Source organism: Podarcis pityusensis (genome assembly GCF_964106645.2).
Source record: "Podarcis pityusensis genome assembly, chromosome: 9".
Classification (NCBI taxonomy): Eukaryota; Metazoa; Chordata; class Lepidosauria; order Squamata; family Lacertidae; genus Podarcis; species Podarcis pityusensis.
Window position 1 is genome coordinate 57,303,952 of NC_138034.1, and position 22,270 is coordinate 57,326,221.

The window sequence follows — 22,270 nt, forward strand, 5'->3', positions numbered from 1 at the left end:
CCTCGGGTTACATACGCTTCAGGTTACATATGCTTCAGGTTACAGACTCCACTAACCCAGAAATAGTACCTCAGGTTAAGAACTTTGCTTCAGGATGAGAACAGAAATCATGCTCCAGCGGCGCAGCAGCAGCAGGAGGCCCCATTAGCTAAAGTGGTGCTTCAGGTTAAGAACAGATTCAGGTTAAGAACGGACCTCTGGAACGAATTAAGTGCTTAACCCGAGGTACCACTGTATACGTTATTCCCATACATTCTTGTATAAATTGGTATAGTTTTATTGTCCTAGTGCTTATGCAATTATGGCAGTCACTGCTGCTTGTCCTCCTTGTCTTCACCATTGACAGGGGAGCTGACTTCTTCTCTCTCTGTGCCCATTGAGGGGCAACTACAGCTTCTGCTCCTTGTTATTGCTGTGCCCAACCCCAGGGAGAAAGGGGCCCATAGCAGCAGCACTGAGCCGCCTTCTCTGCTGACCGAGCCTTCTGTGCCTGTTGGAGCATGTGTGTGAGGCTAAACAAAATGGCGGCCTCCAATGGTATTTCATTATCTACTGGCAGAAAGTCAAGCCTGTAACATCCTTGCACTCCTTCCTATGAACTCATTGACAAAGTTGTGTATATCGAGCAACAACATACAGGCTATTAGTAGATTATATAAACCACAAGTAATATTTAATAGTTCTTTCGAAATCTTTCGAAAGGTTTTCTGCAAAACCTTTACTGAACCAATGTGAGCCTCGGCGTCCCTGTGGCTTTCTGCCGCAGACCTGGCTCTTCAAGCCCTGTTATTTCCCTTTGGTACTGACCCCATTGAAAATTACATTCTAAGACCTCATAGCAGGCAGGAACTGTGTCACTTCTGCGTACGCTGTGCTGAATAAAATGCTAAATAGTACTGATAGTTCCAGCAGCGGATCAAAGAAAACAAAGCAGAGGCTTCTCGTTAGAACAGGTTGTTCCGGTGCAAACCAGCAATTTGCTAAATTGTGGTGTTTTCCCTTGTAATCTTCAGGAAGTTTAGTATTCTGTCTGATGCAAAAGGTGAGACCAGCTGGACAGCGACAGGAAACTATATGGGGGTCAGTAAATAAAGTGATCATGCCATTGATACGAATGAACGGATTTATTACAGTCACAGACCTTAGATACAGAAAATATTGCTGGGCCTGAATAAACAAGTACCATTCGTTGAGAAAGGCTACGCGATAAGATTGCAGTCGGATAGTAGCTAGGAAAATTGCAAGTGAATAGTTCATGTTCATGGACTGCAGCACACTTTTTATTAAATGTCACAATGCAATTGCTAAATGTAGAGGCCATGAAATCCTTTTCTCCAGATCATGTTACAATTCTTGGGAAAATTTGCTAGAGAGTAATTGGGGAGGATTTACTTCTAAGAAAGCATTTTTAAGACTGCAGGTCTTGAAAACAGTCAGTCCAGGATTATTTTACATGATAGGACTGCTGCATGAAGGGGAGGTATGCAAACATGGCAGGTGTTTCGCCAGGTGAGCAATTCATGTGATTCACTATATGGGTCACTGGGCACCTTTCTTTTTCAATAGGAAGGGAAAGGACCACAGTTCAGGGGCAGAGAATCTGCCTTGCTTGCAGAAGTTCCCAAGTTCAATTCCTGGAGAGCCACAGCCTGTTAGTGTAGGCCAGTGTTTCCCAAACTTGGGTCTCCAGCTGTTTTTGGACTACAACTCTCATCCTCCTTAGCTAGCAGAACCAATGGTCTGGGATGATGGGAACTGTAGTCCAAAAAAGAGTTGGTGACCCAATTTTGGGAAACACTAGAATACCTCGGTAGATAGACCAATGGTCTTACTCAGTATCATAGTTTATTAGGATCCTATATTTACTGTGGGGAGCTGGAAAGTGTTGAACCCAAGAGGAAAATTGCTGCTTACCAAAGAAATTTATTTGAAGGGTGTGATATTCCCGTAACAAAAGCATGCACAATCATTTGATGTCTTTGTTTTTATTTTCATTATGTATTCCATGTATATTGTAATTTTATGTTGTGAATCACCCTGAGATCTACCGGTATAGCTAGGGTGGTATACAAATTTAATAAATAAATAAAAAAAATCGTTTATAAATTTGTCCCCGCTTGTAATCTTCCTTTGGACGGTTGCCAGATGACATGGAACTGTTATTACCGATGGCGATTAGGAAGGCTTTTGCTGGATTTTTACCAGAATTTACCCCATCTTGTTACTGCTGACGTTCATTTAGTAGAAGCCTCTTTCTGCGTGGGGCGGGGAAGGGGGTCGAAGCGGCCCACGTTGGAACCCCGAACCAACCCGCACCTGTGCATTTGATGCAAATCTGCACGCCCCTTTTTCTTGGCGTTGCGTTGCTTGGTGCCCACCCCGCGGTGGGTCAGAGGTGGTGGCGGCGGCGGTTTTGGCTGAGGCTGCTCATGAAAGCGCGCCTCTTTAAAAGAGAGCGAGAGCGAGCCGGGCCAAGCCTCCGCCCCCCCCCCCAATCCTGACGCCCGGCCTTGGGCAGCTCCCCCGGGGTACGCAGGCAGAGAGTGGCTTTGCTGCTGCGAAGCGCTCCTCGGCAAGCGGCCCGCTGTCTCGGGATAGGAGCGCGCGCGCGCCTCTCTCTCCGTCTCGGCCTGCGAGCGCGCGGCGCCTCCCTTCTTTGCGGAGGGGGCGGCCCTCGCGGCGGGAGGAGGCTGCGCGCTGCTGCCGGAGCGAGGCGGGGGTGGGCGGAGGGAGGAGGGAGGAGGAGGAGCGGCAGCGGGGGAGCGAGCGAGCGAGCGAGGCGATCTCGTCGCGCGGCTCCTGCAGCGACCTGCCTGCGGCGGCGGTTGCAGCGGCAGCAGCGGCATCCCCCTCCGGGCAGCGCCGGCAACGTCTGCTCCGCGCTCTCCGGCGGCGGCGGCGGCTCGGCCTCCCGCTCCTCGATGTGCCTAAGCAGGAGGTGGCGGAGGAGGCAGCAGCAGCGGCGGCAGCAGCGGGGCTTGCACTCGCCCCACGGGGACTCGCCGCTTGCGCGCTCCGGGCAACCCTGAGCCCAAGCCTGCTGCCTCTCTCTTGCCTGCCACTCCGGCTCCTGCATCTTTTATCTGCCGCGGCGGCGGCGGTTCGCGCTTCCCTCCTCTCGCCCCCTTCTCCCCACCCCCTTTCCAATTTTTCCTCAACACCCCCCCCCCCAATACCTTTTCTTCTCTCTCTCTCTCCCGCCCTCCTCTCTGTATCCCCAAACCGGGCTGCAAGCGCGAAGTGTCTTCATGAACCCCAAGGATGTCCGGGAAGCATTATAAGGGCCCTGAAGTCAGTTGTTGCATCAAATATTTCATATTCGGCTTCAATGTCATTTTCTGGGTAAGTGGAGTGGTTCGTTTTATGGGCCAAAGCTGCGTGGGGCTCGTGTGCATTTTCTAGCTGGGCGAGGATTTAGCCCTCCACCCCTTTCCAGAGAAATTGGAGGTGTGTGTGTGTGTGTGAGAGAGAGAGAGAGAGAGAGACAGAGAGAGAGAGAGAGAGATAAGCCCAGCAGAAAATAAACACAAGGCACTTCAGCGGGAATGGGTTTTTTCATGAAGTAAATAACCTAGCAGGATACGTGTGTGTGTGTGTGTGTGTGTGTCTTCGTGTTGATGTTTTTTAGTGGGGTGATCTTTACAGGGAACCCCCCCTTTCCAACATTTTGGGCAGTATTTGACTTTTTCCTGGCCATAGTCTTTCATGTTCCGTGGATAATAAAGGAACGGCTTGGTTTTTCCACCATCCCCACAGTAGATCCCCTTGCAAGGTGTGATTCTGTTTCTCCACCACCCCCACCCCCACCCCCACCCCCCATTTGCCCCTATTGTTGTGGTTTAAAAGGGACTGATAAGATTTCCATGGACTGGAGAAGGCATAATGCCGTGTTCCAAGTGTTCCTGGAAGGCTAAATAGCTGTGTTGTTGGGAGAGAAGGGTTACACAACGACTGTAGGTAAGAAATGGGTCCGTTGTGGTGGGCTCCTGTTAATGCAGCAGAAACAAGAGAACTGTGTACAGTACTTTGCCGCTGCAAAATAGATCCCCTTTTTAATTAAAAGAAAAAAGAATATACATTGGGATTAGGATAAGCATTTGCTTGAAATTCTGCATGCATACAGATCACCTATTGAGTCACCCCCCAACCTTTTTAATTGTTTTGCTGCCCCTGCTTTGGTGGGATTGGAACTGTATGTTGGAATATTACATCACTATGCTCTTTCCACTGCTTCCTCGCAATTTGCTGTAGCTTTGAATGCTCTTCTCCTTTGAAAAAAAGCCTTTTGCTGCCTCTGTGTATGTGTGTGTTTAAACACACACACACACCACAATGCCATATGAGGTTTTACATATTTGAATTATTGTTACATAATGTGAACCTTTAGGGATGTAGCAGGCTGTGTTCGTATGGATATTTCAGAAATGGGGATATTGACTGGGATAATGGATTCTGGAAACAATTGAATAAATAGCATTTGGTGTTCATTGCAGCGAAGTTGGGTCAATAGGAGAGCTCTCATGAACTAACCCTACTTGTGAGCAGGACATTACATAAAGGAAATTGATTCCCTGTTAATGGAGAGGGTGTGTGCACATACACACAACACAGAGCGCAAGAGGAGCTCTGGATTTCAAGTTGAGAGACTGCAAAAGTAGGCTTGGCTGTAAGTCTGTGGCTAGTTTATATGGAAATACATTAAAAGCAATTCTGATCTGTTATTCCATATGGAAAGGAAGGAAGTGTCACCCATCCTCCTCCTGCTTTCCTTGTTGCCAGGATAGAGCTTTGATTATTTCTGGCACTTGGGTTCAGAAGTTAATGGAGATGCGGCCAAAGGCCTGGAACAGAAACCAGGTGTTAATGTTGCTGTTGAACCTGCCAGTGGAGGAGGCTGCTTTGTACATATGGCGAATGGGCCCTGGTCCATGAACGCTTTCGCTGTGATAAATATGTGAACCTTCAGTATCACAAGACTCTTGGTTGTATCTTGCTGCTAAGAAAGGCCCGTGTAAGGACATAGTTGTAGTGTTGCGTTCTTACTAGCAAACTAAAAAATCCAGACTTGGATAAAGTGCTATGCAGGGGCTGTGCGGTTTCTGGTGTGGCAGAAGGACCTGGGTAGTTCTGTTATGATCATAGTGGGTTCATCAAATCACTTGCATATGCCTAAAGAGATCTTTTAGCTCCTGCCCAAAATAATAATAGCTATGCTATTGACATTAAATTAAAATAGTGCTGCATTTTTGGCATTAGGAGTAAGAGGAAGATATCTGAAGATATTCTGATGTTCTAGATTGAAAACTGATTTTTAAAAGCAGGCTGATGCATATGACGCTCTCTCTACTCTACCTAAGGTTTCCTTTTCTGTTTTTTCACCTCTTGCTAGAGAAGGCAGGTAAAAATAAAACTAGTCTTCTGCTGCACCTTTTAGATACCCTCCCCCCCTTCTTGTTCTGCCATGGAGTGCCAAAGCTCTATTGTTCCCTGCTTCTTTCTAATGTCATATTTGAATCCCATCTGTGCTGCTACAAATCTGGTGCAGTGTTTTTTTGCAGTGACTGTTCAGCTGTCCATAGTATTGGTTCTTGAAATGGGATGGGGGAGGGGGTGGGCACTGTGATGAATTCAGATGTTCCCCAGCTGGCAAAGAAGGCACAGTAGAATGAATCATGCAGCCTTCTTGGAGAGAGCATATTACAGGTTCTAGACTGTATGCTTATGAGAGTTGGGATCAGTCCTGAAATGCACAATTTGGCATGCTGACAAAAAAAAGAAGTTCCTCTCTAATTCATTGTTATGACCCTGTACTATGTAACTTTGGTGGTTCCCTGGCTCTAATCTTTTAAATGCTTGTATTCCAAGGAGAGTTGTGCAAAAGATGCTTTGGAGAAGATGCTTCTGATGCTTGAATCACCTGTCCAGTTATCACAGGTAGCAGAGTTGTTGAATTTCAACCTTTCTCCTATTAAGAGGTTGGAGATGTGTTAATGGGTGTTGGAATGACTTACTGTGACGCACTGACTGGTTTTCTAAATGTAGCAGGAATGAATGGAGTGGTGGTGTAATTATTTGCAGACTTCGAACAGGAGTTTTGAAATCCTCATGAAACCAGTTTTCAGTACCATTAGCCTGACTTTAAATTGCTTCTCCATTTTAGCTTTAGACCTGGAGTACTAGGATGTTTTCAGACTAAATGCATTCTGTAGGGGGTTGGTTGTTTGCTAAAGAGACTTTCTATCTCCCAGACTCTTATACTTGACGAATATGTTGAATGAACATGGGCTGAATGTGTCATACATCATACAGTAGTGAGTGCCTGATCTGCTATGAGGTTACTTTGAGCAGGTATCTTCAACCTTTTCAGACGCAGGACCCGCTTTTAATCCAAATATGCACCTGGGGACCCATTTCTTAATCATTGTGACCCACCTTGGATCAGGCTGTGACCAATTAGTGGGTCCCAACCCACCAGTTAAAGATTAGTGACTTAGAGGCCAGAGTGTCACTTTGGTTTAGCTGCCATCATGACGGCACAGAAGCAGGACAGTTTCAGGCTAGGTAGGTTTATTTTAGAACTGAATTTGCTGAATATCTTTAGTAAGCATTGCCTACACACTGTGGTCTTCTTAACTGCACCGTGTTTCTGCAAATTGGCTGATTAGTTTGGGCGCCTTTTGATGAAGAGCCAATTAGCTACCAGGTGGATCTTGTTGCTTAGTTTGGGGAGGTGGCCACGGGAGAGGAAGAAGATAAGGTAGAAAATATGTTTGAAGTGTGAAGTAACTTCCAAAATGCTAGGCTTACATCTGCTTCCAATTCATGTTCAGTGAATGTTCACTGTGAACATTTTAATAGAATGACCAGACCTTAGGCTGAAGACTGCTTCATACTTTACATTAAAGCTAATTTTGAGTATTTTCTTGTTCAACACTAGCATGTGAGTGAGCTGGTCACTCATGGATCCAACTCGCTGAGGTGTGAGTTGGCTCCTTGCATATTGCATTGTGTCCATGAAAATGGCATGGCATATCCTTACATGCATGCATATCCTTGTATCCGTAGCAGCATGAGCCAAATTTGAACAAGCACATAATTTAACTCAAAACTAGGTTTTTGTGGCATGTACATTTTAGTTTAAAGCCAGTGTGAGGAAATTCTCCTGAAGTTTTTGGAGATCTGATTCATGGACCACATTAATCTGTTGATATGATTATTCTCTGTTGTGTGGAAGGTATTGGTGAACTTGGAATGTGGTTGTGCACTTCCTGGACCTTGGTTCAGAAATGACTGTCTGGCAAGCTGGTCCTGAACAGGCCATGCCACTAATTTTGCATAGAGGAGCAATAATTGGCTTCACACAGGGCACAGCTCTACTTGGGAGACATCAGAAGTGAACGAAGATTAACATGTCACTGTAAACCCGCTGCCTTGTACAGTTCCCAGTGTCATTTAAAAACCAGATTCCTGCACACTCAGAAATGTGTGGGTAATTCAGCTGTGGGTTAAAATTACAGGGAGAGACTTAAAGGTGATGTTCGCGGTATGTGTGAAAACTGAGCCTGCATTGTTTAGATGATTGCATTTATAATGTATACAGTAGTTTTGATTTAAAAGAGATTATGTGGGATGGGTCTAGGCTTGTGTTCAGCGAAGGTTGGCTTGTGCTGAAGGAAAGGGCGAAAGGTGATTTTTTTTACTGATAGCTTCTTTACTACTTCTTTGCCTCTTGATGTAGAGAGGGCCTTCTTGGTAGCTGCTCTTAGATTGTGGAACTCCCTTAAACAAAAGGCGTGGCCGTCCCCCTCTCTGCTTTCAAATCACCAACAGGCAAATGCTTTTTTTGTTTAAACAGGTATTTGGCCACTATCTGGCTGTTACAGCAAGGTCTTTTGAGCATGGGTGATGCCTTTTTGTGTGCTTAAGTGTTTCAGTGCTGTTTTTTTAATAGGCTTTCTTAGTTCATTGTTTTGTCAAAGCTATATTTATTGTGTGTTTTTAGTTGAATCTGTTTGAATTTATGATGTGCGTCACCTTGGGCCAGGCACTGGGAAAAAGGCATGGTGATAATAATATCTATGGTTTTTGTTTGTTATTATGTTTGTATTTTTATCTTGTAAACCACCCTCTGATTTCCGGAGGAGATTTAAAAATACATTTATTTATTTAGTTTTTACACTGCCTTTCTTCCATCATGGAACCCTAAACCCATGTGGTTTCCTAGAGGTCTCCAATCCAGACACTGACCAGACCTGGTGTGCTTCCAGACCATACCTTCTATAGACTGTTCTGGAGAATTGGGGGACCCTCAGGAAGGACATGAAAGTGGGGAAGGATCCAGGAAGGGGGAATCTCCCCTTCTTCCAGTGAACGTCTGTTGCAACTTGGTTCCTTCCATGTATGGAAGTAGCCCTTCCATGCACGGAGGGCCAAGTTTGTATCCAAATAATAGACTTTGGGGTGTCCTCTTAGACACCTTCCTCTTTTCATCTTGTAAGGTTCAGCACCTCTTCTGTGATGGTGCCTGCCTTTTTGTTTCTTCAGGAAAGTTCACAATGTGAGTTTATTTAGATCAGGTGGTCCTATGCGGATCACTATGTGAGAACTTGTGCATTGTTATATTTGAAAATTACAGTTAATAACATTAAACTGTACAATTATTTGACTAAATTCTTTAAGTGGGCAGCATCTCTGTGATAACATTCTTTGCCTCTGACCTCACTGACAAAGACAAAGGTGGTGTGAATTGTGAAGTGCTAATACTGAGGTAAAAGATTGCACTTTATATCACATGGTGCCTTTAAGAGCTATGTCCCTTGAACACTTAAAACAAGAACTTAAAATCAGGGTACAGTAATTTTGTATTTGGGAACCTTTGGCCCCACAGTAGTTCAGATCTTGCAGAACTACAACTCCCACAATCCCTGGCGGTTGGTCATGCTTGCTGGGGCTGATAGTTGAGGAGCACCTGCAGGGCCACACCTGGTTGAGATGTTTTAATTTAGCATTTTGTCTTAGACAAACCAGCCTGCCAATCCATCCAGCTTCATGTGTTCCGAAATGTCCTTGTTTTGTAGCTGACTTGTGCTATACTCCCACAAGTTTATCTTGGCTACTGTGTCATCTAGGATTTTATCTCACAAACCAGGAACCTGTCTAGTCTCAGGATCTGGTCCAATGTATTCTAGGAAGAAGATTCAGTAGTACATGAGTTCATAACATTTGCTGTGGGGTTTTTTTTTGGTGGAGCACGTGCTGGGCTTATTTTTGTGGTATTAGCCATATGGGAGGTTTTAAATTGTCTCCTGACTTGAAGATTGGCAGAAAGCAGGCTAAATCTGGTTATATAAGTGTTCTCTGGGGAAAAGCAGAGTGAAAGGCATGCTGTCCTCTGTTGGGCAACAGCTAACTTGACTGCAAATCGTTAATAGCATCTTTTGAAAGGGGCGAATACTTTTCCATGGCAATGAGTTGCAGAGGCTTCGGGAAATAAAAATGGCCGCTCTTCTAAATTACCCTAGGATTTATTTCATCTTCTCATGGTGCAAGAACTTTGTTATTTCTTTATATATATTGGAATTATAGCTCTATGCCTTGTGGAAGGCCCAAACTCCCATCATCTTGTTACTGACCTAAAGGGCAAATTGGCTGAGGCAGCTGCGCCATTCTGTAGGCTGATGCCCATGCTAACTTTCAGCCCTTTGGTTTTGACATCAAGTGGCAACTGATGTATTTATCTCTAGGTAGTAAAGTACAAGCTGGATTCAGATAGTGACTGGAGGCAATTCATTAGCGCTAAATGGGAATCTATGGTAACAGCAGCTTGCTTGGCAGCCACGCCAGCGTGATGCTTGTGTACCCTGGATTAAGAGCTGGGGAAGAGTCATACCTGGTATCCAGAGACTTTCATACGCAGGCCCAAATGGGCCTGCCAGTTCCTTTTCCCATTGCAGATCCTTCTGCGTAGGACGATACCACCTTGGAGAGGGTCTTGACATTCAGGAGCAATTTTTAAAGCAACATAGGAAGCTGTGGTCTGAAGGGGAGAGCCCATGGAAAATGTTGGGGTCATGTCCACACAATACCTTTGAACCGCATCCCCCCCTGTATTTGGTTAAGGTGCTGGGAGTGGTAGCTCAGCGAGGAGCAAACTATGTTTCCCAGGATTCTTTTTGGGGAAGCAGTGTGCTTTAAATAACTGGTGATGATGTGAGCTGGCTATTTGAGGTTCCTTGTGTGGCCCTTTTGCGTCGTTGCCTGAGGTTTTAGAGATGCTCCGTTTGGGAGAGTGTCTTCAGGAACTCTCGCCCAGTAATTTGTAGGGAAAATGCAGGAAAGCCGCAAGTGAATAGTCTCTGCATGTAGTCATCTCATATAGAGATCTACATGCAGGTTTTGCTTGCTTTCCTACAAATAATTGATCTCTGAACAGGAGAAAAACATCTGAAGCATCCTTAGGTCATACGTCCAGTACAGGCATAGCATAAGTTTACTTCAAAACAGGTTTTTCAATTGGAACCAGATTTGAAAAGCTGCGCTGCTCACATGTGTAAATTCTGTTCTCCCATCCCCATCCCCCCTCCTCTTTATGGCTTTCACATTGCATTAATTTATGTGGTGAAGATGGGAATCCTGGTTAATGTTAATTATAGTTTTTGAAACCAGGGTTTGAAATGGGCTTGCAAATTCCAGTTATACTTAAGGATGGCTAATGGAATACAGCTTCTGAATATTGTTTGCAGGCTAGACCTTATTCTTGTCTAGGTAGCACAGTAGTCAAGGAAGGGTTTTTCAGCTGCAACCAGTGAAAGCATGCATAATCAAATTATGTAAAAGCCAATTATTTGCCACTTTAGGCCTGATCCTTCAAATAGATTTCTACTGTCCATTCTTAACACCTGTCTATATAATCCAGTTGTTTTCAAATGGGATTTCCCTGAAAGTTTGCATAAACATACATGAACCAAGATTTTACGTGCAGGTCCTTGATGAAAAAAGCTACCTAAATTGTAGCTAGGCACTGGGCCAATAAAGGTCTTTTTAGAAACCTGAAAAGAGCAGCTGGTGTGGAAATAAAATAGTGATATTCGCTGCTCTTATTTGAATGCTTTGCACTCCCCTGGCTTTTCCTGCTTTCACAGTCATGCTTTTACCCTAGTCTAGCTTTGCTTTTGGTTTTCCAAGTAAAACATGTGCAGATTATTTGAGTTGGGTGGGCCCGGACAAACAATTCGCTTCATTTATTAAACTTCTATCCTGCCCTTCATAGGATGGCAAACAAGGCAGTAGGTTTGTTTTTTATTTTTAAAAACCAAGTAAATGAGCGTCAAGAGCATTGAAAAACAGCCTTGCAATTAATATTTTTATTTATTAAGATGTATATACCACTTGATTGTAAAAACAACCACCTCAGAGCTGTTTCAGTATTATTCAGCCATCAAATATGTGGTTTAAACCAGGATTTTAAAAAACGTTTCTCCTGAACATTGACAATGAAGGAGGGAGATGCAATTTGCCAGAGCGGACATTCCACAGAAACGGAGCCACCACAAAGAAGGCCCTGCCAAGCATGATTACTGACTGGGCGGCACTGGCAAAAGGGCTTTAGAGTCTGGGTGGGGAACCTCAGACCCAGGGGCCAAAAACATCCTTTCCCGCCTTTCTGCCTGGCCCTTGGAACTGTCCCCAGGCTACACCCCTTGCTGGCCGTATTTTACACCCCAAGAGCTTCTTCCTATCTGAAATGTGTTCCTTGCATTCTGACAAGGGCCCCTTGCTTGACTGGATGGTGGGTAAAGAAAGGTGTGTTTGTGTGTGTAGAAACTAGCTTAGTGTACAAAGGTAAAATTGACACCAGCTACTTTGCCCCCCCTTTTGCCTCTGGCGCCTGCCTGCCACTGACCTGCGACCCTCAGAGGGCAACCCTACATCAGCCCTGTATTTCTCTTTGTTCCCTGCTCCACTTCTCCAGCTGCTACTCGCTGTCTTTCCTAAGCCAAAAGGAAAACTGAGCTAGACAACATAAGTGTTGTCATTTCTTCCTTGGAAGTTACAGGTTGCAGGGATCTTTTTTTCCATGTTTCCAGTCTTGGCTTTAAGTCGCTGTGGTGGGCTTCTTGAATAGCTCAGTGGTATGAACAGGTAGGCAAAGTTACCTGCTCCCAAGGTCCAGTTGCCGCTTTCCAGTAGAGTTGCACATTCTACTTTTACCTGACAACCTCCTTGTGCAAGAACAGGATAAGGATATGGTGATATTAATCTCCCATGGAATCTCTACATCAGGAGCTGCAAATTATGGCTCACCAAGCCACATGTTGCCCTGACCATAGGTTTGGGTCACGCTTCTAAGAAAGCTTAGCATGTGAAATGACTTGAAACAAAGACTGTTGGCGCCCTTTTTATTTTTCAATGTAAAGCATAAGAAAGAAGATCTGGCAGACTTCTCCCTCTCTTCCCCTCCAAATAATATTAGCTCTCAAGTAAGCGGTGTGCAGATCTGAAAGTGTGCTGCGTGCTTGGCTCCTGCGGCTTTTGCATGGCACAAAGGGAGTTTTCCAGCCTTCACAACATTTGGGGCCTCATTTGTGCAGCCTCTATTTACAAGTAGCTCCCATTGACTTTAATGGGAGCTGGCTTGGTTGCGGCAGCTGCGTATTCAGAGCCTTTTGGTTTTCATCCAGTGTGGGGAAAAGATGTGAAAAGACTTCAAAAAGAGCCATGGCCATTATTTGCAATCTGCTTAAATAGCCGAAGAGCAAATGTGCAGGAGCAAAGCAGGTTGGGTGTAGCTGGGATGCAACCTCTGATAACAGGTTTGTGGAGGGGAGCGTATTGTTCCTGTCTTTTGCAAACACACCAGATGGATATGCCCTTATTTGCTCACTTGTTAGAGAGGGTGATGATCGCTCATCTTCATGGCCTGATGCTTCTGATGTTGGGGGAAGCCTAAGAGACTAAAGTGGCAGTGGAGGAAAACAAACATGCACAACCCTATGGATTGTGGGTAGGGGACCATTACCAACTCAGCTAGGAACTTACAGGTAGTCTTGATAAGACATCTTTAAGCCTCAGTTCTCTTTCCATAAAACAACAACTTGCTTTACAGGGTAGAAAGCAAGAAAGAACAAGGCCAGGATTGTGAAATGACTTGTATGCCAAGTAATCTATACATGATACTAATGGAATGCAGCAGTAAATAATGGCTCTTTTGTCTTGATGTGGCTATCAGTTGAGGAGAATGTCAGCATTTTAATCGGCCCTTGCCAGCCTTCTAGTGCTTCTGTGTCCTGTCTCTGTCAGCCACTCATACAAACCCAAGGCAGTAGCATAATGCCTTCTCTGACACTGGTCTTAAGTAATCGCTAGGAGGATTTTCTTGGACCAAATCTCTAGGAGATTTGTTGTATTCTCATTAGCAGACTCCTTTCTGCAACTGGGTCTTGCAGTTTCGTTTGATTTCTTCTAAATATTTATACTCGCACGTTTTGTAGGACTCTGTCCTCACGTGGCTGTTTCCAGAAGTAAGGTAACCACAATTACAGTAAAAATAGAAAAAAAGAAATTAAGCTAAGCACCAGGTTATAAACAGAGTGTAAGGCCCTCCTTGAACAGATTAAACCAGAGATCTTTACATGGCTGTGGGTGGGGGGAGAGGAATGTTCACTTTTAACATGGGTCTTGGGGACTGGCAGGATATAAAAGTGGCTAGCAGCTCATATGGCTGTACAGTAGCCTTCTGGTTCAGCGATTGCATGGAGCAGTGGTGGGGAACCTCCAGTCCATGGGCCAAATTTTAGAGAATTGTAGAGTTGCAAGGGACCCCAAGGGTCATCTAGTCCAACCCCTGCAATTCAAGAATCTCAGCTAGAGCATCCATGACAGGTGGCCTTCCAGCCTCTGCTTAAAAAAACTCCAAAGGAGAAAAAAACATCCAAGGAAATTTGGTCCGTCTGACTGCCCATTTTGGCCTGTGAGGCAGTTTTTGGCTGCTAACGCCCACCTGCCACTTGTCTCTGACATCCTATAACATCAGGTGTGTGGGACAGGTAAAGCTTTGGATGAAAGGAACACAATCAGGAGCCTTAAAGCAGGGGATCCAGAACTCTGATCCATGGATCACTGGTGGTACATGGGAGAAAATGTTTGGGGTGCATGCCCAATTGTTCCTTTGCAGCCATGACTTACATGCAGCACTGTTTCAAAGTGCTGCTGAATGCACACCTTTCTGATGGGGTGAGATCCACCTGTTGCCAAACAGCAGGTGATGGACAGGTGGGCAGTCCTGCTCACCCCTCACATGAGGCCTGCAGAGGGTTGGGTGCTTTTTGATCTGGCTTTCCAGATGAAGTGGTGCCTCACCCCGACATAAAACTGTAAGGTGTTGCCTGCTACCTCAGACTTTTTGGTTGTAGCCTTGCTATGGGATCAGTTTGGTTGTGGGCAGTCTAGGCTGCCACACGTTCTAGGCATTTACAGGCTTTTATGAGAGGGCAAGTGTTCTGTGGTCTGGGCAGGTCCTAAATATGTTTAGTTTGCAATCCACATCCCGCTTGGACAGTCTAAAGTTACAGTCCATAACCAGTATTGATAAACTGAACATAATGGGTAATTTATATAAATAGATGTGGCAGAAAAGGCTTTGAGTAAGCAGTGAGGTTTCATTTTCTCTGATCTGAGCTCCATTTAAGGTTTTTTAAAAGTTCATTGCGCTATCTAGCAGAATCATAAGCTGTCAAAGTGGAAAGTGCTTTTCTGTATTTAGTAAAAACATTTATATATATACTGCCAAGACTATTCTTATCAGCCCTTAATAGGCACAGGAGTTACAGAATCATGGGCACATACCTGAAGTCTGCCCTAAGACAGGCTCCTTGTATACCTTTTTCATGGTGGTTCATTCCAATCCTAAACACGTTGACCTTGGAGCAAGCCCTCGTTAACACAGTGAGATTTGCTTTTGCATGAACATGCGTAGGATTGTGCCTGCATGTGGTGGTCTTTTTATTTAGAATTCTTGACTCTTCTTTAAAGCATCTAAGATAATTGCTGGGAATATATTGTTGCCTGACCCCTAAAAGCAGGAGTGACATGGGGGGGGGGCAAAGGTTCCCCACTGCTGCTTCAGAGGATGTGAGCAAGCAAACTGAAAACCAGCATGGTTTTGGCTTCTTTCTTCCCTAACGCCACCAGTTGTGAAAGGTCACTGAAGTGCATGATATTTGAAAGCATATCTACATGATAGGAACATCTTATACCAAGTCGAACCAACTACCTCTTTATTGCTTGCACGGACTGGCAGTGGCCATCTGGGATTTGGGATGGGTCTTTCACATAATTACCTAAAGATGCCAGGGATTGAACCGTTGGCCTTCTGTAGGCAAGGCATGCGCTATGCCACCACACTTCTTACCAATAGGCTTATTGATTTTGAAATTCTGGTTTTCATTTGGCCAAGTCATTCATCCTGCATAAATTCTTACTTGCGACACTAATAGACCTTTGATAAGAGCTTTGCAGTAACAAGGCGGGAGTCATACTAAACCTTGACCCAGATCTAGTTTAAGCCGTGCTACCTATCTTATGAGTGGTGGTCTCTTGGGCAGAGATGCTGCTTCTTCTGACAAGTATAGTGAGTACATTATCCAGTGTGAGACAATTTCACCATTTGCTGTTTGCAATCTCATGCCAAAAGTGAATCTGCTGGTCCAGGAGTTGGGAGTGCGAGCATTGGGCAACTTGGGCCCAAACCTCATCTTGGCCAAGGTAGGTGACTTGTTAGGTAGTGCTGGTTAATTTGCCTCTGTTTCCCCATCTGTAGCATGGGGATTAGTGAGTCAGCATCCAGGGATGTAAGACTTGATGTACTGTGCAAATGCTATTCTTTTAGCTTTTCCAGAGTCAACTGTTGGAACTAGACTGTGAGACCTCCAGAAGTGAACTCCCTTGCTTCTCAACCAAGCGTGACCATCTTTCCATACTTGTGGGAAGCCGTTAAGCTCATATTTGTATGGAGCATGCAGCTTACAAATGACATACCTGTGGCTTTAGCTATGGTACCTTGCTACTAAGCTGGAATAGCTTCTGGTGGTTGCTTGAACTGGGTTTGTGCAGTGATCGCTGAATAGATTTCCTTCGGATTCTACCCAAAGACCACAATGACACCACAAATTGAGAATGCTGCCAAACTCATTCTCCTGGCTGTGTGAACAAGGCGGGGCAGCAAAGGAAGGGTAGTACATGGGTGTGAGTCTTACTCAGGCTCTTTCCAGCTTGTGCATGTCAGATAAAACCATGGGCCACTGCTTTGTATGTGGGCTGTGGTGCAGTTTCATAACTGTGGTTCAGTTAAGTGCAGGAGGTCAATTTCAGGTTCCTATTCAGTGCAGTCTGCCTCTGCACTTGGTAGCTTGCTGCAGAAGGCTGTTTTCAACTCTGAACAAAAGCAAATGCACTCTGGAAAAAGAAGATGGAATAGATCTAAAGCACAGCACAAGGTCTCAACAAAGATGATAGGAACATTGGAGCACAGGAAGCTGCCTATACAGAGTCAGACCATCGGTCCATCAAGCTCAGTATTGTCTTCACTGACTGGTGACATCTCTCCAGGGCTTCAGGCAGGAGTCTCTCCCAGCCAGCCCTACCTGGGGAGATACTGGGGATTGAACCTGGGACCTTCATGCAGAACAGATGTTCTACCCCTGATCCTACAGCTCTTCCCCAAAGTCTGTCGCTGTAGCAGTAGGGTAAGAACAGCCAGCATGTCTTGCATTTGCACCTTTCCTTATTTCATAAGCATGGGGTTCCTTTTCTTGGTGAATCTGCCATGGTGCTGTCAGGCAAAGAATGTCCGAAGTGAGCAGTTAACTTTATTGTCAAAAGTACACTTACAAATTAGAAAATGGCATGTCCATCTGTCTTACACAGGGGTCAGCAAACTTTTTCAGCAGGGGGCTGGTCCACTGTCCCTCAGACCTTGTGGGGGGCTGGACTATATTTTGGGGGGGGGGAATGAACGAATTCCTATGCCCCAGAAATAACCCAGAGATGCATTTTAAATAAAAGCACACATTCTACTCATGTAAAAACACCAGGTAGGCCCCACAAATAACCCAGAGATGCATTTTAAATAAAAGGGCACATTCTACTCATGTAAAAACACGCTGATTCCTGGACTGTCCGTGGGCTGGATTGAGGAGGTGATTGGGCCGGATCTGGCCCCCGGGCCTTAGTTTGCCTACCCATGGTCTTACATCTCTCGGCTATCCCTAGGTGTGCATCTGATGAGGCAGTTACCACAACAGAGGGGCTGTGCCCCTGACCTCAACGTATCCCCCCCCCCAAGCTGCATGCAAGCAGGCAAAGACTCCACCTGCGTGTAACCTTCTGCCCCTCTTTCAATCCTCTCCTGGTCTTGGGAGACAGTGGAGACAGAGATTAGAGGCAGGAGGATGATGTGTGGAAACCCTTTACACCAGCTTGACCTCTTCCTCCTCCTGTACCTGTTCTTCGCTCTCCAGTCCTGCAGCTTCTCCTCCCTCTTGACTCTTGTCTTCCGACTGTTTCAGACTCCCCCTGATCACGGATCCCTTCTTCCAAGTCGGCCTCCAACCCGCCCCCAGCCGCCACTCCTCAGTGCACAGCCAGTCCCTGACACTATCCCACCCCCAGAACAAAGACGGCAGTATCAGTATGCCATTCTTAACAAACCAGAAATACTTTTTTCCATTTCCCCATTTTCCCACCTTCTCTCCCCCCTCCTCTTGTAGCAGGGGCTCTTCAAAGGCAGGTGGTCCCTTGAGAAGGCTGCGACACAGATGCCAGATCATACACGAGAGAGCCCTAGGGCAATGGCGCTCTCAGTGTACAGCCATTCGAACAGAATATTTATTTTCTTTGTCACAACCCACAAACGGTAAACTGAATCCATTCCGAAGGCAAACGGCAACGAAAATGCTCTTATCAGTATCTAATTTAGGTCACGGAAGCCCTTGTTCATATATATTTAAGGTCATGTTTTCTTTGAAAGCACAGTGTGCACTGGATTCCAAGAGATATCATTCATAAATAACATTCCTTAAAATTTGCCTTCAGTGTTTCAATACATTAAGAACTTGTGCTGATAATGGCCGCACTGTACTTTTTGGGTAAGAAGCACATTAATATTCTGTTTTCCACTGTTCGCGATTGTATCAAGTCTAACCCTCTCTGTCTTACTGTAAGTTGCCGACACAGAGCTTTCCACAGCATCTTATTGCAACAGTTTGCAGAGGGGCAGCCATCTTGGGTCGCTCGCAAAGTAGAATCTTGTGGCAATTCAAACATGAAGGCTGTGTACACAATCCTGTTCACTCTGCATCCAGAGCTCTCCCACCCTTGTTTTGGGAAGTGGTGCACACCCCACATGGGTCACAGTCAATATCTATCCTGTCATTGTGTTGTCCCCCAAACCAGCTTCTATCTGAATTGAGAAAAAGAACAACCTAGCTGCATTTAATCTGTTGCTATGGACACAGTTCAGCACTACAATCCTAAACCCAAATACCTGGGATTAAGTTCCATTGAATTCAGTCGGACATATAGATAGTTAGGATTGTGCTGTAATAACACATTCGTTTTGTGTACTTCAGCCCAATACATTTAAGTCTTTACGGCTTTACGGCTCCACAAACCAGTGGTACCTTGAGTTAAGTACTTAATTCGTTCGTTCTTAACCTGAAACTCTTCTTAACCTGAAGCACCACTTTAGCTAATGGGGCCTCCTGCTGCCACTGCGCCGCCAGAGCATGATTTCTGCTCTCATCCTGAAGCAATGTTCTTAACCCGAGGTACTATTTCTGGGTTAGCGGAGTCTGTAACCTGAAGCGTATGTAACCTGAAGCGTATGTAACCAGAGGTACCACTGTACTGCCCCCCACTGCCCTCCAGATTCTGATTTTATTTTTGTTTTTCTTTTGTTTTTCATCACCACTTTTGAATTTACTTATTTTCTGGACCTCCTCGTACCTCCCTCTTTTGTATTCCAGTTCAATTTGTTTGTCCAGCAATTTCTTTCCCTCTTTTTTAATCCCAATCCTTAATCTTAATATGATATAACATTAAATTCTTATCTATTAATAGCCAGTTTTCCGTTCTTTTAACCTTTTTATACCTAATCCTTAATCTTAGTCTATATATAACTTTAACACCTGTGCAGCTAGAAACCACTTAATTTCAATCCATCATCACTCTAACATTCTTTAATTTTGCAATGTTTCTGTAGATGATCTTTAAATTTCTTCCAATCTTCTTCCACCGACTCTTCTCCCTGGTCACGGATTCTACCAGTCATTTCCGCCAGTTCCATATAGTCCATCAGTTTCATCTGCCATTCCTCCAGTGTGGGTAGCTCTTGTGTCTTCCAATACTTTGCGATAAGTATTCTTGCTGCTGTTGTTGCGTACATAAAGAAAGTTCTATCCTTTTTTAACACCGATTGGCCGACTATGCCCAGGAGAAAGGCCTCTGGTTTCTTCAAGAAGGTATATTTAAATACCTTTTTTAATTCATTATATATCATTTCCCAGAAAGCCTTAATCTTTGGGCACGTCCACCAAAGGTGAAAAAATGTACCTTCAGTTTCTTTACATTTCCAACATTTATTATCGGGCAAATGGTAGATTTTTGCAAGCTTGACTGGGGTTATGTACCACCTGTATATCATTTTCATAATATTCTCTCTTAAGGCATTACATGCCGTAAATTTCATACCTGTGGTTTTATTTTTGTTTTTCTTCCAAGTGAGGCTCACTTTTTAAAAAAAAGGTCCTCCTCTCACTTACCATAGGATTTACTATCCCCACTTGTAGCTGGTACAAAACCTTGTTACTGAATTCAGCAAAACGGACTGCAAGCAACAAAGCGTCAAGGATAGCTAGATGTTGGGGTGGGTGGGAAACAATGTGGCTGGCTCTATCAAATAAGCTGAACACAAATTGAAATCTAAACAAAACAAATGCTACTTGAAAAGTTGAAACCACTTGATGTTTTTGTCCCATTGTTTGAAACTCCAATGAACTCTGTGCTTTAAATAGGTGCCCATTATTTTCAGGTTGAAAGAGATTGCTAGTCTTGTTTTTCTAAATTCCATGGAGCTATACACACATTTTAAAAAGCAGCAAAGTGACTAAACAAACAAAACCCCAATAGAGAAGTAATGCCCTCCCCCGCCCTGGGTAGGGTTCAAAATGCTGTTTAACTGTTTGTATCCCCACTGCACCTCGTATCTTGTGTTTTGAATTTTAAAAAAGCAACCGCCCTTCTGAGTATTTCAGGTTGCTTGCATTTCTTTGGTCTTAATACAGTAGCGTAGCCCCTATTGCTCTGCTTCTTCTGCAATGGTTGGACTCTGTCTTGTCCGTGGTATGCATACCAGGGCCTGGCTATGGAAGGTCCAAATGTTTGGAAGATGAGGGTATAAAGCAAGGATATGCAGCCAGTTAGCACAGTGCCACTGCCAGGTGCCTCTGCAGACTCTTTGTAGTATTCGCCATCTTCAAGGTGATCTTTCAAGCTAAAGGCAAAGAAGGAACTTTTTTCTTGCGTATAGAGGGCTAAGTGTTATGATAGGAAGGGCTGTGGTTTTCAGCAGAACCACTCAAGCAGCAGCATCAAAATTGACGGAGTTGCGTAAGCTCTCAAAACCAGTATGCTGTAGATCTGAGGTGGTGAGTTGACAGCCCGTTGCCTGAATCTGGTCTGTGAGTAACTTTATCTGGCATCCAAAAGCCTTGCCGACTCTTAATCGAATGTGGCAAAACCAGTAGAACTAAATTGGCTTAAAACCCAAGCACACTCTTGCTTTTTTGTTTAATGAGATGGCAAGGCGGGTAGTAGATATATTGAGAGGTGGTTCTCCCCCCCCCCAAGGTTGTTTAGCCTAGTGCAGGCACGGCCAAACTTGGCCCTCCAGATGTTTTGAGACTACAACTCCCATCATCCCTAGCTAACAGGACCAGTGGTCAGGGATGATGGGAATTGTAGTCCCTAAACATCTGTAGGGCCAAGTTTGGTCGAGCCTGGCCTAGTGAATGCTTTCCTTGCAATATTTGAAGAACGGATGCATAGCACATGCCAAAATAGTCGCATGTGATTGCTGCATGCGCCTGAGCTTACACCTTTCCTCACAGATTCAATGAAACATAGGTGTGCTATTGCCATGTTGCTGCCTGCCTGAAGATTGCCCATGCTTTTGATGTGGGAGCTCTGAAGATGACAAGCAGTTCCTCTCAGAACAAGGGTGCTTTCAGACATGGGGAATATTGCATTAATTTCCTTGATTATAACACTAGCGCTTCAGCCCCTTTTTCTAATGTTACTTTCACACTGCAGTACCCGTTGTGTGGCTTTTTGACCAATATACTGGCATATCATGCTAAATTTCATTCACTACAATGGGCATGGTGTGACACAACAAGAAACAACATTGGACAATGTCACTACTGCCCTTTGCTGTCCACACATGTCTGCTTCTGTTCCCCCCACCCCATGATCCACCCATGAAAATGGCAGGAAACAACTGAATGCAAGTATAGTTCCCCAGATTTGTCATCTTCCACAATTTTCTGGGTTAATGGGGCTAGAAATCTTTTTTCCCCCTGAAAGCAGGAAACCTGGAAATGAGCACTAAATTAGATTTTTGGATGTGGCTTTTATGTTGTATGAAAGTTCAAATATAATGCAGAAATTAAAAGAAAAATGTTGGGGAAATGGAATAAACTGTTGTGGGAAAGCAACCTAATGAAGTGCATGGGACATTCAGCAGAATGCTCTAATCTTTGTTTCTGAAACTTTGATCTGGTTTAAAACCCTGTGTCAAATAATTTCATCCTAGCTTATTAGGGTATTACAGGGATTTTGGAAACTTTTACTCAGCAAGTATAAAATTTTACTCTGAGTGTAAGAAGGTGGCATGAATGTCCCGAATAGTACCCATCTGTCCTATGCCTCCTGTGCAAGAGATGCATTCGAAACAGTGGACCAATAAATGAGAAGGAGCTGCCTTGACAAGGCTGCAGAGCAGATGCCAGATCAGACCTCAGATAGCCCAAGGGCACTGTTGAATAGCAAATCTAATAGAATGTATTTCTTTCTTTCCCGGCGCTAGCAGAAAGCTGGAGCCCTTGACTTTATTCCAAATGGCAGCAAAAATGCTGTCACTGGAACTTAACGTATTTGCTCCTAGGTCTTGTTAAAATGTAATGTAACAAAAAAAACATGTAGAGAGGCAAGATGT

General features: G+C 44.5%; 1 protein-coding gene across 2 annotated transcripts in view; it reads left to right on the top strand.

The window, feature by feature from the left end:
• The first annotated feature begins 3,166 nt into the window (after positions 1 to 3,166).
• Positions 3,167 to 22,270, top strand: part of TSPAN5 (tetraspanin 5) — an 89,725-nt gene continuing 70,621 nt past the window's right edge. Inside the window, exon 1 of one of the 2 annotated variants that reach the window (XR_013990488.1) lies at positions 3,167 to 3,342. Coding sequence is in view for 1 of the 2 variants with exons in the window: in XM_081021213.1 (XP_080877339.1) it covers positions 3,262 to 3,342 (81 nt within the window). In the remaining variant the exon portion in view is untranslated. The remainder of the gene's footprint in view (positions 3,343 to 22,270) is intronic. The other variant, XM_081021213.1, reaches the window with a different exon arrangement.